The 18,482-nt window shown below is 42.8% G+C and overlaps 1 protein-coding gene across 1 annotated transcript in view; it reads right to left on the bottom strand.

Moving 5' to 3' along the window:
- Positions 1 to 2,243: 2,243 nt before the first annotated feature.
- Snx3 (sorting nexin 3) overlaps positions 2,244 to 18,482 on the bottom strand; it is a 36,759-nt gene continuing 20,520 nt past the window's right edge. The window contains exons 2-4 of the mRNA XM_005363576.3: positions 9,169 to 9,264; positions 5,619 to 5,743; positions 2,244 to 2,963 (exon numbers count right to left, since the gene is read on the bottom strand). Coding sequence (XP_005363633.1) covers positions 2,858 to 2,963; positions 5,619 to 5,743; positions 9,169 to 9,264 — 327 coding nt within the window. The 3' untranslated portion in view covers positions 2,244 to 2,857. The remainder of the gene's footprint in view (positions 2,964 to 5,618; positions 5,744 to 9,168; positions 9,265 to 18,482) is intronic.

Genomic DNA, 18,482 nt, shown 5'->3' with positions numbered 1-18,482 from the left:
AGCAGGCAGAAGTGAGCACAAGGGATAACTGGGTAGGCAGGGCCTGAATGTGCCGCAGGTACCCATCCACAGCTTTGGAACCCACTGTGTTGGGGAGTCTTGGGCCTTTGGGGCTCTTCTCCATGTAGTTAGAATTAACAGCACCTGCATTTTACTGTTGAAGGTTCAAGGTGTAGTTTTACTACCGACTACAGTCTTAGGAGACAATGTTGAAAAGTTCCTCGTACATTAGGCTAAAAGGTTATTAATTGGAAAAAAAAAACAACTTCGTGCCCATTTTAAAACCTCTGATTTTTCTAGGAGCTGGAGAGATGGTTTAGCAGTTAAGAGAATGGACTGTCCTTCCAAAGGAGTTGAGTTTGGTTCCCAGGACCCAGCCTAAGGCAGCTGACATACATCCTCCATAGACACGGCACTTACAGGCAGAAACACGCACACATACTTCCTCCACAGGCACTGCACTGACATGCAGACACACGTGTGCGTGCGCACACACACAGAGTCTTAAAGAAAAGGCCTTGAGCAAAACAAGCAAGCCCTCTGGCTTCTCAAGAGCATGCTTATTCTGAGGAAAAGATGAAAGACTAGAAACAAGCAAGCAGTACTACCACCCTAAAACACATTACCCCTTCTTTTCGAGGCTCACAACTGAGAATTTCAGGGAGTGGGGACAGCCATACTTTCTTTCTGGTGAGGAAGACTGCCCTATGCATCGCAGGCTTGCTGTACTGATGACCCCTGAGGACTCTATTTCTCAGCTGTGACAGCTCACAATGTCCCCACTGAGGGGAGGGGAGGGGAGGTGAAAGACATCCCTACTTGTTTCCTGGGTGTCACCTGGCTAGGCTGGCCTCTGCTTGAGTGCTGGGATTAAAACATGTACCACCATGCCCGGCTCCATTCTGAATTTTTTTAACCTTAAATTTTGCCTGTGCACTTAAGCGTGAGCCTACCATGTGAACATGTGGTCAGAGGCCAGCAGGTAGCAGTGGGCTCTCTCCTCCTATACCATGCAAGTCCCAAGGATCAAACTTAGACCCCCCCCAAGCTTTACAATAAGCATATTACCTGATGAGCCATTAGCCCCTTATTTCTATATTTCTATGTTGTCTAGCAAACACTGACAGCCTTGACATTAATACTTGGCTCATGGTAATCAATTCTGCACGTTATTTTATAACTGTGGTGTTCATGTATATGTTAGAATCTGTGTATGGGTGCAATGAGCATGTGTGTATAGAAATGTGGAGACCCAAAGTCAAAGCTAGGGTCCCCTCTTTAATTACCCTCCAATATTATATATATAGTATGTGCATGTATGTGTAAGTACATATATATGGGGCATTTCACTTCCTGTGTGCTGGGATTATAGGCAGCAACACACCCACATGGGTTCTGGGATTGGAACTCTAGTCCTTACCCACTGGGCCATCTTCCCAGTCACCTTATTTATCTTTTTAAAAGATAACTGATTTTTATTTTAAATCATGTGTCTCTGGGGCGCTATGCGTGAGTGAGTCCTTGGAGGTCAGAAGAGGGTGTTGGATCCCCCAGAGCTGGAATTCCCGGCAGCTGTGAGCTGCTGGATACGTGTGCTGGGAACCAGATCAGGGTCCTTTGGAAGAGCAGCAAGTTCTTAACCACAGAGCCATCTCTCGACCCCCACGGTACATACTTTTCTTCTGTGATTGAAAGAGAGTTTTGCTATGTAGCCAGAATAACTCTGGGATTCTAGGTGTTCACCACCATGCCTGGCCACTTCATAACATCTTGTCACAGTGGTTCAAATAACTGGTTTTATGAATTTGTGAAATAGTGTTTTGAGCAACAAGCGGCCTTCTGCTGCAGCTGTGATTTCTTTACACATTGCAGTCTGCTAAGTCCCAGCAAGCCATCCAGACGCCCGGGAACAGCTGCTGAGAATCGGGAGGCACGACACCGCCTCGCTTAAAAGGCCTTTTGAAGAATGAGCCGAGACTACAGAGCATTTCTCAAACAGTCCTTCCCAACAGCAGTAAGCCTTGAGGAATGTTGTCTCTGAGCCTCACTTTGCTGTTGTTTAAGAAAATACCCCATTCACAAGGTGGTGGCGCATTTGATATCACCACCGTTTAAAGAGGAATGGAGTTACGGAACAAGAAGTATATAATTAGTATATAATCCCTCTTAGTGAGGGAGGAAAGCACAAAGCCATGGAAGAAAGGACAGGCTCTGGAGGCCAGGCAATCAGTGCACACCAGAAATCCATTTCAACTTTTATTTGAAAACAACTTAAATTTTTAGACAAATGATTTTAGTATATAAATTTGATTTTGCTTTTATACAGAATATAAAGATTTCCCTCATTAATCTTCCACGTGAAGGGGATTACAGGCCAGAATAAAGACGCACTCTGCACACAAAGTACACCTCATATGTGCGGCACCGGAGACAAACGGTGTCGTGCTCCTGCACATAAATTAGGACCAAGTGGTGACATCACACATTAAGGGGGAGGAGAAAGATTCTAGCCAATCAGATTCAAGAAGCAAACAGGACACAGAATCTGCAAATAAGACCAAGACAGCAACTTTAGTCAGGACAGTGCAGGTCTATGGGGCTTGTGAGGCTACAATGTGTATACGGACGCAACAAGGAGAGTTATTAGGTAGAGAGGCTCAACGAGGGAGTTTTCACTAAAGCAAATGAAAACCTTCTTGTCAACTGCCAAAACAAAACAAAATGAAAGGGAGCCTGTGAGTGTTAGAACACCCAGGGCGTGTTAGAGCAGCGCCCGTGCAGCATGCTAAGTTAGTTACAGCTTCTTCATTGGTGTGGAGCAATCATTAATGGTCTCGTTTGCCTCTTCTTTCCAAACTCAGGCATGTCTTATTTTAGATGGAGTATAGCTTTTATCTATTATTTCATCCTGTAAAAACATGTGAAGACAACGTTCATTCTGGGCCAGAGGATGACCAGCGACCCTGGGAATAAAAAACACAAACTTTTAGTCCAGTGTTTATTAAAATGGTGTATGGGGGGGTCAAAAGAAACACATTTTAAGGTTAGGAAATATGCAAAATTTCTAAGCATTATTACGAACTACCCATAAAGCTATGCTATCAAATACTGGTCTTTTCCTTTGGTCCACAAAGTGATTTAAAGACATTTTCGAGATGGTAAGATAGTGCGACAGGCAAAGGTGCCTTTGGCCAAGCCTGATGACCTGAATTCAATCCCCGGAAGACCACATGGTAGAAGGAAAACAATGATTCTGCAAATTACTTCTAACCTTCACATATACACTGAGTTGGCAATATACAAATACTCAAGTAAACTCAACAACAGAAAAATAAAGTAACTTTTAAAACTTTGTAATGTTTCTGGAACATCCACTTGGCTTCTCAACTAGGTGGTACATGCCTAAGAAACTGAAATTTTTTTTTTTTTTTTTTTTTTTTGGTTTTTCGAGACAGGGTTTCTCTGTGGCTTTGGAGCCTGTCCTGGAACTCGCTCTGTAGACCAGGCTGGTCTCGAACTCACAGAGATCCGCCTGCCTCTGCCTCCCGAGTGCTGGGATTAAAGGCATGCACCACCATCGCCCGGCAAGAAACTGAAATTTTATTGTTACACATGAATAGTTCACTGGATTTTAAGGATCTATTTTAAAGACACAGAATCTAAACCAGCATGTTAGCCCACACCTTTAATCCCAGTATATAGGGGAGACTGAGAGAGGAGGCCCTGAGTCTGAGGCTAGCTTGAGCAAATATAAAGAGATAAAACAATAAAATGGAGTATAGGTTTTGAATTAGAAATACAAAAAGCTCAATGGTAAACTAACACTAAGAAACAAACAGAACCATGTAGGTCCTTTGCTTTTTCTCCTCTTCTTCCCTTTCCCACCTCTAAGTTCTCCTCTGTAACTGATGATCTGACTTATATTCAGTCCAAGTTTAGCTGTGCCTTCTCAAAGAGCATGTTCACAAAAATGGAAGTGCAGAGATGTGATGGTGAATTCCTGTCATCTCAGCACCTTGTGGAGAGCTCAAGGCCAGTCTAGATTACACTGTGAGACCTCGTGTACAGCCTGGGCTTACAGTGATATCTCATGTACAACCTGGGCTACACTGTGAGACCCTGTATACAGCCTAGGCTATGCGGTAAGACCTTGTATACAGCCTAGGCTACATAGTGAGACCCTGTACACAGCCTAGGCTACGCGGTGAGACCTTGTACACAGCCTAGGCTACATGGTGAGACCTTGTATACAGCCTAGGCTACACGGTGAGACCTTGTATACAGCCTAGTACACGGTGAGACCTTGTATACAGTCTAGGCTACATGGTGAGACCCTGTATGCAGCCTAGGTTACATGGTGAGACCCTGTATACAGCCTAGGCTACATGGTGAGACCCTGTATACAGCCTAGGTTACATGGTGAGACCTTGTATACAGTCTAGGCTACATGGTGAGACACTGTATGCAGCCTAGGCTACACAGTGAGACCTGCGTCCTACAGTAGGTAACTTCTGTACATGGCTCATAGATACCAAATCATTAGTTAAAATCAATGTGTGTGCTCATATGGCTGCATGTGCTAAGATCTGGCTAATCCTGTAGAACCTAACATGGGCACATAACCACAGTGGGCGCAGTGGTACGCACGCAGTCTCACTACTCAGAGGAGGACTGGAGGACTGCCTCAGCTCAGGTCAGGGACAACCTCCTTCCTCCTTCTCCCTGCAGCCCCAGTGGGGCTTGGCCTTACAACACTTCCGTTTATAGCTTCTTAAGTGCTGCGTCACATAACAAAAAATAGTCAGGCGTGGTAACACATGCCTTTAATCCCAGTGCTAGGAAGCAGAGGCAGGCAGATCTCTGAGTTCGAGGTCAGCCTGGTCTACAGAGCTAGTTCCAGGACAGACAGGACTATACAGGCAGACGCTGTCTCAAATAAAAACAACAACAAAAACAACAAAAAACAAGAAAAGAATATTGGTTTGAGCTTATCAATGGTTACTAAAAGACAAACAATTCTAAATTTTCTTACTTTTTTTTCAAAAAACATTTTGTCATGAAAAAACTTTTAATGTACACTTTTACATAAAACATGCTGGTAATAATGCTACCTGCAATCAAACAAAATGATTGCAAATGTACTGTACATTTTATTATTCACATGAGAATATACCTTAAATCCGAATCACGAGTAAAACTATTGCCTGAATGATGCAATTTTAAATGTAATTTGCATAAATTGTCCAAGAACAACAAATATAAAACACAGGTCAACAAAACCCTCACTTCAGCCACTCAAGAGTGTCAGCATTTACCGCATGGTATTCAACGTGGAGATCTTCCACTTCATACTAAAAGCCAGGAAATGGCCCAAGGAAAGGCAACATGGATTAAACTTAACATTTAAATGACAAGTAGTCAGGGCTGAAGAGCTAGCTCAGCAGTTAGAGCACTGGTTGCTCTTGTATAGGACCTGAGTTTGATTCCCAGTTTGTATTGGGAACAGACACACATGCAGGCAAAATATCCAACACACAAAATAAAATACTGCAATAATGACTAGTATCATCAAAGTCTCTCGGCACCATTCTCACTCCTCGAGGAACAGCAGTACTTACTTGTTTATAAACTGTTCCAGCCCTTGCTTCCTTTCCTCGATGAAATTGTCATCAAATATTCCATCGTCTCCTCTAAAAGGAAGCTGCCGCAAAAACGCTTTCCCAGGGAGTGGGGGAACTACAACCTAAAACAACATCAACAGAGTGAGTTCCTGATGACGACCCAGGAGACGCTCAGTAAGGGAGTGAGGTGGCAAGCCCGCCCACCTGAGCTTACCTACCTCGGGACCCAGTGTGGCATCCATGTGCCCACACACATTTATTTTGGTGGCTGGATGAACATGGACAGGGACACGGACAGACATACACACACAGTGAATAAATGTAACATTTTATAAAACGAAAAATTTATGGGGGTGAAAGATGGATCTGTGGTTAAGAGCACTGACTGCTCTTCCAGAGGACCCAGGTTCAAGTCCCAGCATCTGCATGGCAGCTCATAACTGTCTGTAAACTCCAATTCCAGGGGATCTGACAACCAAGACAAAACACCAATGTACAGAAAATAAATTTTTTTAAAAAAGGAAAATTTATAAATAAACCCATGGTTATGTGGTACATGCTTTTAATCCCAGCACCTGGAGGCAAAGGATCTCAGCGAGTTCCAGGCCAGCGAGGGCTACATAATGATCTTGCCTGCAGGAGTGAGGTCCACCAGGTTCAGGAGGACAGCTTGTGGAAGACAGTTCTTTTCTTCCTGAGTTTCTGAGGTTGACCTCAGGTCATCAGCAAGTGCCTTTGCCTGCTGAGCATCTCACCAGCATTACAGCCAACAGTTTTTGTTTAAATTGTATGAAAAGATGCAATTAGGCTGGGCGGTGGTGGCACACGCCTTTAAACCCAGCACTTGGGAGGCAGAGGCAGGCAGATTTCTATGAGTTCGAGGCCAGCCTGGTCTACAAGAGCTAGTTCCTGAACAGGCTCCAAAGCTACAGAGAAACCCTGTCTCGAACCCATCTCCTCCCCTCCCCCCCAAAAAAGAAAGAAAAGATGCAATTAGAATTTCTATTCTGTCCTCTTTTTTGAGACAGGGTCTCGTGTAGCCTAGGATGACATCCAATTTCACTATGTCCTGAGGATGACCTCCACTTCTGGTCCTCCTGTGCTGGGATGACCTGCATGTGCCACTACACTGGGTCTGTGCACTGCTGGGAACTGGGCTAGATCGGGGCCTTGTGCATCCTAGGCAAGCACTCAACCAACAGAGCTACACATCCTCAGCTAATCAGAACTCTTATCAATTTATAGCCAAGAGTAATGGGGCGCATGTAGAGGAAAGAGGAAAAGACCTCAGGGGTATCTTCGGTTACATAGTGAGTTTGAGGCAAGCCTGGGCTACATGAGACCCTGTCTGGAAGTAACAAACAAATACTTCTTAAGTTAAAATCTGTGAATCCAAGAATATATTTGTGCATGTGGGTAAAAAGGAGGTGGTCTGGCATATGTGTATGTACACACACACACACACACACACACACACACACATAGTTGAAAACAAATACAGATACTGAATGACACTTAAGTTTCTACCTCAGGCCTTACTTTATAACAGAATAACCCACATGCAATGCTCTTAGCAATGATGAGAGTAAAACTTCCCTGGACCCTCAAGATGCTTAACTAGTCCGTAAGTGCAAAGTAAAACAGCCTACAGACAGACTGCGGAGCAGACACACAACAAGGGACCTTGAGTAAGGTCCTTTAGAAAGAACACTGTAAGTACTTTTAAAACTACTGGACTAATAAGAAATACTAATGTATTTCTATACAATAGGCTACGATTTTGCAATAAAAATAAAATAAAGGGGCTGGAAAGATGGCTCAGCAGCTAAAAGCACTTGCAGCTCTTGAGGGGGATCCAGGCTCTGTTCCCACCACCTATATAGCAGCTCACAACCATCTGTAACTCCAGTTCAGGGGAGTTGACCTTCTGAGTGCCAGATAAGTATATACATGCAGGCAAAATAAAATACATGTAAAATAAAATCTTTTTTACAAGTATGATATGTGTTATAATGAGATAAGACCTTGAAAACATGCAAAGTGAGAAGCTACATACAAAAACATCAGGTATCCTGTGCTTCCATTATACAGGCAAGGTCATAAAGAACACTAATGATTGCTCAGGGAGAGGTGAAGAGGAGCTGGGGAGAAACTGGTCATTATTAGCCACAGACATCGGATTTTTTTTCTTATTCTTTACTCTTTCTTTCCCTTTCCCCCTTCTTCTATGCTTTTTTTCTGGAAATGGTCATGCCATGTTGCTCTGGCTGGTCTGGAACTTTCAATAATTCCACCTCTGCTACCTGAGTGCTGGGATTAAACACGTGCCTAGTAAGTTTCTCTTAAAAGGGTGATTGATGATAGTAAATTTGAATCTTAATTTATTCAGCGTTACATCTGCAACTCCCAGAACAGGGCGAGTCTCCATCGGTTATGGACTCATCAGTCTTCAGATGTGTACTGCACATCAGACATCCTTGGGTCTGCTTCCTACCTCGCTCTTCCAGTTTTAGGATTTTTCTTTATTTCCTTCCATTTTTATTTTACTGAGCTTTCATCTACTTTAGTCAACTTCATTCTACTACATTCTAGTAATAAAATAATCTTAAAATTTTCTTAGCAAAATAGACAATGGTGTCTTTCAAAATACAGGCAGCAGTGCACTGGTGAATCGTGCTCATCAGGTAAAATTTAGGCATGGGAGGTAGCTCAGTTGTAGAGTGCTCCTCTCACATACACATGCCCTGCTTGATCCCGACTGCACATGTACCTAGGTATGTGACATATGGCTGTATTCCAGCATTCAGGAAGTGAGACAGATCAAGAGGTCAGTGTCATCCTTAGCTACCCAGAGGCCATTCTGGGTTACTCTGCTTCAAAAAATAAACAAATGTTTACCTGATCTGGGGGCTGAGGTGTAGCCCGAGAACCTGCGCTTAGATCCCTAGTGCCCACAATGCCAGAACATGGGGATGGAGGAAGTGGGTCTAGGAGGCTGCTAGCCAGCCAGCCTAGCTGAACCTGTCAAACTGCAGGTTCAGGGAGAGACCATGCCTTAAAAGTAGGGTGGAAAGTGATAGAGGAAGGCATCTAAAGCCAAGCCAACTCTGGCCTTCATGAGCACACACACATGTATGTCAGTCCCTGATACCCACTGCCAAGTACATCTAAAGAATACTGATGTATCATACAGTAAGATAAACACTTTATGAATCTTCTACATACATGTGGGATAATAAAAATGGTGACTATGAGTCAAACAAAAGTGGAAAATATATTGACAGAGGAAGAGGAAGGCAGGAACAGCACAGAGGACTGAGAAGTGTCACTCAGCAAAGGTTTAACTGCACTACTGAGCAGAGAAGAAAGAGCTGGGACCAAGAGGATGATGATTCTCTACTCAGGGTACAGCCTGAGATGGACCCATTGACAAGTCCTACTCTGGCTTTCACCCATTTCAGATGCAGTCTGGAGACGTAAGTTAGAACTGGCATGTTCTGCTTTAACACTGTAAGTAAAAGAACAGCTACATTATAAATATTCTTACCTTGCTCTCTCTTTCTAGTTCACTTCGAAGCCACTCAAAGTCACTGTATCTTCTTCTAACAGTAGATTCCTTCAGCTTGAAGATAGGAAGATTTGTCTGAAACCAAAACAGTCACTCCTAAGTTGAAGCACATTAAGGCATTTTCAAGAGGGAAGACGATGTCTGTCACATGAATAATAACAAGCATAGTAGCTTTACGGTTCTTATAAGGTAACCAAGCTCATTACCACTGACTGTCTCCAGCCCTCCTTTCACAGTTCATTTGGAGACAGGCTCCACTAGGTGATCACCACTCACTGTGCCGTCCAGGTAGGCCTTGACCTTGCTACTGTCCTACCCTGGCAGGGCATTAACGCTTCTTTCTGCAGTACCGGGAATGAGCCCACAGCTTTGCACACTGGGCAGAGCCACATCTCCAGTCCAAAACACAGCCTTCCTTTTTTGTCGTTGCCTCCCTTGAAACTCATGTGCCTTGCATGTGTAGAGCATGAGGTTCTGAAGCCAACACTCAGTTCTTTCCTTCTATCGTGGTTTAAGATAGGTTTCTTGTTTTAGCTTCTAAGCTGTGTGTTCCTGACTATCCGGCCTGAAAGTTTTGAGTGATTCTTATGGCTCCACCAGGCCTGCCACTATGTCATCCAGCTTTTTAGCATGAGTTCTGGGAAATGAATTCATGTCATCAGGCTTGAGAAGTGAATGGCTATCACTTTTATTTGTGAAGCAGATCTCTGTGAGTTCAAGACCTGCCTGCTCTACATAGTAAGTTCCAGGACAGTCTCCAGAGTTCTACATGGAGAAACCCTGTCCTGAAAAACAAAACAAACAACAAAAAGAATGATGCCTACTATGCTGAGGTTAGTCATAACGTAACATAAGTTTCGAACTGCCTAACCTAAGTTTTGAAGGCTACTTGTTGCTATTTTTGCCAACTCTTTTTGAGGGAGTGGCTAGGTGTGAGGTGAAGTTGATACAAGGCCTTTCTATGTAGCCCTGGCTATCCTGGAATTCACTACGTAGACTTCACAGATATCTGTCTCTCTGCTTCCCAAGAGCACTGGGATTAAAGGGGTGTGGCACTATGTCTGATCCAGGGTCATGGGCAAGTAAAGGTGCACTTTCTACCAAGCCCAAATTCAGTCCCTGAAACTCAAGGCAGAGATGAGAACTAGCTACTGCGAGCTGTCCTGTCTTCCACAGGGCTACTGGGCACGCTGTGCATATTAAGCACACATAGATGAGCAAATGTTAAAAACAAACAAAAATTAGCTGGGGTACAGCTCAGTGGTAGAGGGCTTAACTGGAAAGCTAAGACCCTGGGTTCAAGCCCTAGGAGAGAAAGAAAAAGCTACTAATCCATTAAAATGATTTATGATTTAAAAAGTTAGCAAAAGAAAGTATTTTTAATATGTACGTAAGAATTGCAATCCTTGTATTCAGGAGGCAAAGCAGGATTGTCAAGTGCAAGATCAGCCCAGGATGCACAGAGATGCCCGACATCCACAGAGATGTCTGTAGAGTTCAGAAACCATTTAATATAGCGAATGCCAAGCTCTATCAAAAGTCCACCTAATACTACCCACACTCTTGGGTGAATTTTGTTCCTAACTCAGTATTTGCACTTGGGGAACTGTAAACTGTTGGAAAGACTTCCTGACTTGTAGACAAGGCATCATGCTGTAGTATCTCCCTGCTAAGAAAACTCTTCTCGTCTGCTAACCTTGATGCCACCAGTGAACAGCTGTCATTCAGCAGAAGAAAGGCTTTCTCTTCAGGACCTTAAGTTCATTTTGTAGTGGTGTCAATTTTTTCCAAAGTGTATTAACTTCTAAGTTGTATACCTTAGAGCATGGAGCCTTCTACAGACGCTATTAGGAATAACAGTGTATAGGTTTCACGCATGAAACCAAATCTCACAAGAGGTTTAAAAGCACTTGAGTTTTCTTTCCCAGGTAACCACAACATTTGTTCATTGTATTAATGACTAGGAGCAAAATTGCACCTAACAAGACTCTTATTATACTAAAAGTCAAACTTGTATTTAGAGACGCTGGCTTGCTATACAGAGGAGCATTCTCATTCCTCAGAAGGAAAAAACTCAGGTCCCCTGGAGAGCAGGATGATAATTCCCAGAAAGAAAGCATTGGATTATTTCTCTCTAATTTCACCCATTGGCTTTTTAACCAGGTTCACCTTCCGCATTAAAATATTAAGTCTTTGTAAGTGTCTAAGACAGAGAGGTCTTACAGGGCTGAGAGCTTTCTGCAGGTGAGATTTTACATTCTGAATTCCCTCCTCTCAAATTACTTTACAAAAGGGATTAACTGCTCTCTTTATTCAGTATGTTAAGATCAAGCCTGTGAAAAGAGGTCCCCAAGAATTTTCATACTTCTGGGTACGGAAGTCTATAAAGTTAATCTCTGAAACAACATATCACGCTTACAGGTACAATGTTGAGGGAAGAGTGCCAACTCAGCTCACTTTCCCTTCCATTTTCCCTTTTGAACTTTTGACACAATCATGATTATATCTGATTCTCTCTAATTGAGTGAGGAACGAGGGGAAAGGTTCTTCCCTTCTCTATTAGCCAGTAGTTTATATATTTGGGAAAGGATCTTTTAGGTTTACTCAGCTGGCTCTAATTTTCTTGTACAAGTGCAACTCTGGAGTTCTGACAAAGTCTCGCAGGAACTCTGGCTAGGGTGTAACCAGTGATGGGAGAGTACTTGCCCCATACACAAGATCCTCTAGCACTCTAAAAACAATTCAATTATTTCTTTCCCACTACACTTAGCACCCTGAGCTCATGTAAGGTTTTTCCTAATTAAGTGTGCTGGCATCTAGCAATCCCAGAATTAGAGAAGTTGAGGCAGGAGGATCAGAAATTCAAAGTTTCCCTCAGCGACATAGAAAGTTTGAGGCTGGCCTGTGCTGCATGTCTCAAAATCAACTTTTTCTGGGGCTGGAGAGATGGCTCAATATTTGGGAGCACTGGTTCCTCTTCCAGAGGACCTAGATTTGGCCCACAGATCCTACATGGTGGCTCACAGAATTCTGTAACTCCAGTTCCAGGGAACTAAAGTCTTCTGACTGATGCGGACAAAAGGCCCACATACAATGTACACACACGCACGTGCACACACACAGGCAAAAACAACCATACACATAAATCTAAAAAAAAGTCTTGATCACTAGAAGATCACTTTAACTTACTTAATCAAAAGAAAAAAGATAACTGCAATGTTTTTGTATGAAGCACTGAGCTATCGCTATTTGATTAAAAACTTTTTTTGTTATTTGTTTTGGTTTTTTTTTGAGATGGGTTTTCTCTTTGTATCTTTGGCTGTCCTGGAAATCAGTTTGTGGACCAGGCAAATTCACAAAAGATTTGCCTGCCTCTGCCCAGTGCTAAGATTAAAGGTATGCTCCACCACGCCTTGCTTGTTTGCAAACTCTTGTTAGATCACTTTCAAATTGTTTAATGCTTATAAATGGCCTGAAGCTGGATACTCTCCTGCCTCCCAGTTTTGGAAGACGCATCTGTTGTTTACCAAGCATCCATAACTACAGCGTTAACCATGGAATGTAAAGCGATGACTCAAATGCAGTCCTGGCCCTCATGAAACTATGAGCCACCAAGAATATAGCCAGCAGTAATATAAAACTCTCAATCTGTGTGCTTAAAACACTACAAGGACTGGACTTTAGTTCACTGATGGAGCCTTGCCTAGTATGTTCAAGGCCTGGGACTGATCCCAGTGCTTCCTGCCTCCCCTTTACCTCCCACCAAACTACTCACACACCAAAAAAATTTAAGAAGGGAAACAACAACAACAGCCAAAACCTAACAAGCAATTTGGTCAGATGATGACAACTGTGGCAGACGCTCAGTATGTAGCCTGAGGTCTTCCCCTCAGAGCTCTCTCATCCCTCCCTGCTCCCTAGTCTTGGGATTTTTGTTTTGTTTTGTTTTTTAAGATTTCCTTTTGTGTGTGTCCCCAGAGGTACTGGATTTCTTAGTGCTAGAGTTACATGCTGTTATGAGGTTCCCAATGTGGGTGCTGGGAACCCAACTCCAGTCTTCTCAAAGAGCGTGTATGCTCTTAGTTACAGGTGTGAATCTTAATTACCTGGATTTCCTAGGGTGAGATTAAAGTGCCTCTAAAGGAAAGCTGGAAGCTCTGGTGTGGTTGTGAATGAAAATAATCCTGATGTTTGGTAAAGACATCTCATCAGAAGAAGGGTGGGAAAGGCTGCTCTGTCCACAGGGACAGCCAGGAAGGAGCAGGAAGTCCTGCCGTGCTGTCCCAGCAGGGTGACTAGATGACAAATTCCAATACTTCAAAGAGCTACACAACTATTTTTAATGTTTTTGTCAGGAAAAAAAAAAGGTGCTAGAACTCTGTTTAAACTGATTTAAAGACTGTGTACTAACACATATCCAAACGTCATATTCCATTAATGCTATTTCATTATGTAAAATTTTTTTGTTGAGACAGATGTTCACTGCATAGCCTAGGCTAGCCTCAAACCACACTGACACCCTGGCCTGGCCCTGAATTCTGCTATTCTTGCAGTAGCCTCCTGAGAGCTAAGATTACTGGTGCATACCACACACCTGTATGACCTGCCCTTAATATGTCCAATTATAAAGTATTAGATAAAACAAAACAAAAAAGACAGATCAACAAGACAGCTCAGCACGTAGGGCGCCCACTGCCAGCCAAGCCCAGGGACCTGGTGATGATCCCTGAGGCCCATATGATGAAGAGAGAACCCACAGGCTGTCACCTGATCTCCACATTTGTGACACGTCATATGTGACTGCACATGGGCATGCACACATGCATGTGTACAGAGTAAATAGAAATGCAATTATGTTTTTTTTTAAAAATAAAGACAGGTTATATTTGCCTAAAAATGTGCATGTCAACACAATGATTTAGGAATAAATCTGCCTGTTTACATACGACCTTCCTTTACTGAGAGGTAGCCACTTTTTTTTAATTTTTTTTAACAGATTCTGTCTTGATGTATTAGGTAATAGACCTTTCTATTACCCAAGGAACCCCCATGGTTTCTAAGCACTCAGTTCTTTTCTCTGCAAGTCAGTGGCAGAGACAAGCAACGCACCTTTGTGTCACTCATCTGGCAAGTGGAGGCCAGAGGTCAGCTTTGGTTACCTGCTTCCATCCTATTTACTGAGACAGGGTCTTCCACTGAAGCCTGGAGATAGCTGATTGCCTAGACCAGCCAGCTAGAAAACCTCCAAGATCTGACTGTTCCTGCCCACTCAGTGCTGGAACCTGATCTTGGATCCGTATGCTCTACAACAAACCCTTTACCCACAGGGCCATTGCCTCAGTCCCAATGTGTCTCTAAATAGGAGACTTCTGGGAAGGATGTAATGTAACTCAGTGGCTGGGAAAATAGGTTCTTCAAGACAGGGTTTCTCTGTGTAACAACCCTAGCTGTCCTGGGACTCACTTTGTAGACCAGGCTGGCCTAACTCACTGAGATCTGCCTGCCCCTGCCTCCCAAATGCTGGGATTAAATGTATATGTCATCATGCTCAGTCCAATTTTTTTTTTTTTTTGGTTTTTTCGAGACAGGGTTTCTCTGTGGCTTTGGAGCCTGTCCTGGAACTAGCTCTGTAGACCAGGCTGGTCTCGAACTCACAGAGATCCGCCTGCCTCTGCCTCCCGAGTGCTGGGATTAAAGGCGTGTGCCACCACCACCCGGCAATATTTTTTAAGATTAAAAAAACCTCTTAATTTAATGTATGTCTGTGTGTATGCATGTGTATGTATATGAACATGTATGAAGGTGCCTGCAGAGGTCAGAAGGAGATGGAGGCCATGGAGTTTGAATTGCAGATGGTTCTAAGCTGCCCTGATATGGGTGCTGAGATCCAAATGCAGGTCCTCTGCCAGAGCAGTATACATTCTTAACTGTCTCTCCAGCCCTCCTTAGTACTAGCATTTGGCTTTGCTCCACCATGACTAGTTCCATGTCAGGCATTTTGGCAAGGATACTAATGCTGTCTGAGGGCTCCACTGCAGATGTGTTCAAAGCACACCTGCTTCACTTTAAGGTACAGTCTCTTCCTTGCCCGATTTCTCCAATGAAGTAACTTTTAGACTCCTTCCCCGATCCACCAACCTCTGTCTTTTTTTTCTTCTGCGGATTGATATCTAGGTACAAACTAAACCACGCTGCTGCCCACCCAGTCCCTTCTTCTCTTTCAAGCATCTGTCCCTATCCTCTAAAACCTGTTCTTTATGTTGTTCAAGACTTACAAAACTACCAGAGAACAAAATGAATTAATTCTGCTTCTTGGGAAAACCACATATATGGGTAAATTTGCCTAAAGATTTTTTTTTTAAATAGTACTTAGGACTGAAAACAGGTCTTTGCATGCTAAACATACATTTATTTCACTAATTAGTTATACTACCAAATCCATGTGTCTGACTTTAACCACTAAGAGACTAGTTTTTACTGCAGAAATGGGCCATTCCCTGAGAGACACTATGTGAATAAACACACTTTATGTTCACAATCTGTTCATTCAGCACACGGTAGGTACATAAAGAGGCCTTAGTGTCAAGTTGGCAGAAAGAAGGCATAGGTATCTGTCTCTGTCCTAGATAAAATTCAGGGTAATGAGTAGGTTTCTGTTTTCTCACCTACTCATTTGTAAGTTGAACTCCTCTTGCTCATGAAAAAGATGGACTAGCTTACAAAACCACAGAACACAGAAAACTAGAAGAGTAGGGCATGATGGTGCAGCCTACAATCCCAGTGTGTGGGAAGGAGAGGCAGGAGGATGAGGAGTTCAAGGTGATTCTTGGATATATAGCAAGTTTGAGATCAGTCTGGGCTACATTTGACCTGTCTCCCGGACCAAAAGAAGTCTAGAAAAGAACAAGAACAAAAGCCAGAAGAAAACTGTACAGCACTGTCTTGCTGGTAATGCACTTCACACAACACCAGAAACAAAGCTGTGTCAATGTTATGGAAGATCGTGTGCCCTGTACTTTTAATTTGCTACTGAGAGAGACCCTCCCCCCCAACTGTATTATTAATTACATGGATAAGATCATCAGGGCTCCAAATGGACAGCAACAGGACAAACTTTGGAAACCACAGGATAGAAGTCTAAACAAGCATTCCCTTCAAGTCTAAGCACAGTAAGCTCCCATTACTGTCTTACACACTTACACAGGCTCACCTACTGAAGTCAGCAGCTCACACACACCCTATATGTAACCTGATTATCACTGATACCAAGCAGAAAAACTAAGCTTTAAAATGCAATCAACTGAATATAGCTTAACAATAGATAGCAGAAAAATGTTTACCAGGTGTTTCTAGTATTTCTTCAGACAGTGTCACGTGTACATTTGAAACAGACTGGCAACAACATCAAAAGTACACTCGAGAGACCACAGTCTATTCAGTCACTCCTCAGAGATGTAAGTGGACGCCCCACTCCAGGCTCTCGTTCAGCAGTTACATTTCTTCAAATATCTGCACTAGAGATAAAGGATAAGCCCAAGGGCTGAGCCATTACCTCTCCCTCCAGGGTTCCCGATGCTTGTTTTACCCCATCTGGAACAGCAAGAATAACCAGCGATATGGTTTATAACCTAGATGAACTCCTAAATATGCCTGGAGAGAAGTCACTTAAGTGAAGAATAAGCTTTTAGTCTGAAGACCCTTTGAAATGGAGATTGTGACTAGGCCAAAGTATTTAGTTTCTTTCTTTCTTTCTTTCTTTCTTTCTTTCTTTCTTTCTTTCTTTCTTTCTTTCTTTCTTCTTTTTTAAAAACTAAGGACATGGCCTTCCAATGATACAATTCCTCATTATTTTAAGCAAGTATCCTTTATGGTATAATTTCCAAAAAGGACAGCAAAGAGTTATTTAAACTAGTTTAATGCATAAACCAAGTAATTCCATACACTCTTCCCACTTTGTTCTTACTCTTCACTTGTGAACTGCCAAGAACATACATTCGTGAGAACATGGAAGGCTTTTGAGGGACAACTTTAAACAGAAGTGTATAATAATCCACTATAAAAAAAAAGTCACGTACATGTTTACAAACAAGCACAGAATTCTACAGACTTACGGGGGAGCACACCTACTAATTAACATGCCAGTTACTTACTATTCTAACTTTTTTTGTACATTTTAGTCTGAGTAAAAAACTTTAAAATTTTTATTTAATATGTATCTTTCCAACTTCTAAAAATCATACCTAAAAGTGATGACCACCTAGAATCATACTCCAATGGCCCAGGGTAGGGTAGTGCTCACTTCTCCACTGCTGCCATAACACAATGGCTGAAAGCAACTTAGGGGATAATGAGTTTATGTGGGCTTAGGGTTTGAGAGGGCTACTGAGTCCATCATGGCAGGAAGGCTTGGCATCAAATAGAGTGGCAGGAGCAGAAATCTGAGAGTTCACCTCTCTCTCTCCCTGTGTAGACCAGGCTCACAGAGATCTGTCCGCCTCTGGCTCTGGGGTGCTGGATTAAAGGCACGTGCCACTATGCACAGTCAAAGAGAGCTCACATCTTGAACCACAAGTACAGAGCAGAGACAACCAACTGGAAGGGGCTTGACGCTTTAATCTCAAAGTTCACTCCAAATGACAAACCTCCTCCATCAAGCCTGCACCACCTAAATCTACCCCAAAGGATACCAACCCTAAGCCCTCTCAAAACCTAAACCCAGATAAACTCGTTATTTGGTAAAGTGCTCAAATGCTCATGGGGATGGGGTCGTTTCTCATCCCAACTACCACAGGCAGACTCTTAACCATCAGCATTTTAAAGGAGCACTAGGGTATGGTCAGAGTGGAGAACTACTGGCCTAGACTTACTACATATGAAATACAGCAGAGACTCATGAATCTGAACATCACCTGATTCTGACTTAGCTGAGATAAATATGAACAATACTTTACCTTGGTAAGGATAATCCAGAATACAATGAGAAATGAACTGGGAATGATATGCAAAAATCATTGTAAGTCAATCTATGATGTAAAAGAATGGGGAAACAATAACTGGCTCTAATCTTAAAATTCTTAGGGAATCACAAAAGACTTTGAAATAGCTAAAACAATTCTGAAAACAGAAAAAGTTGGAGGCATCACACTTTCTGGTTTATGTAATCAAAACTGCATGGGCTAACAAGTACTCAATGGGTAAAGGCACTTGCTGCCAAAGTGACCCTCAGAACCACATGGAGAGAACTGACTCAGTGCACAAACACTGCCCTCTGACCTCCACATCTGTGCCATAGC

The sequence above is a fragment of the Microtus ochrogaster genome, linkage group LG9, assembly GCF_000317375.1.
Source record: "Microtus ochrogaster isolate Prairie Vole_2 linkage group LG9, MicOch1.0, whole genome shotgun sequence".
NCBI classification, from domain to species: Eukaryota; Metazoa; Chordata; class Mammalia; order Rodentia; family Cricetidae; genus Microtus; species Microtus ochrogaster.
This window is presented reverse-complemented; position numbering and strand designations above follow the sequence as displayed.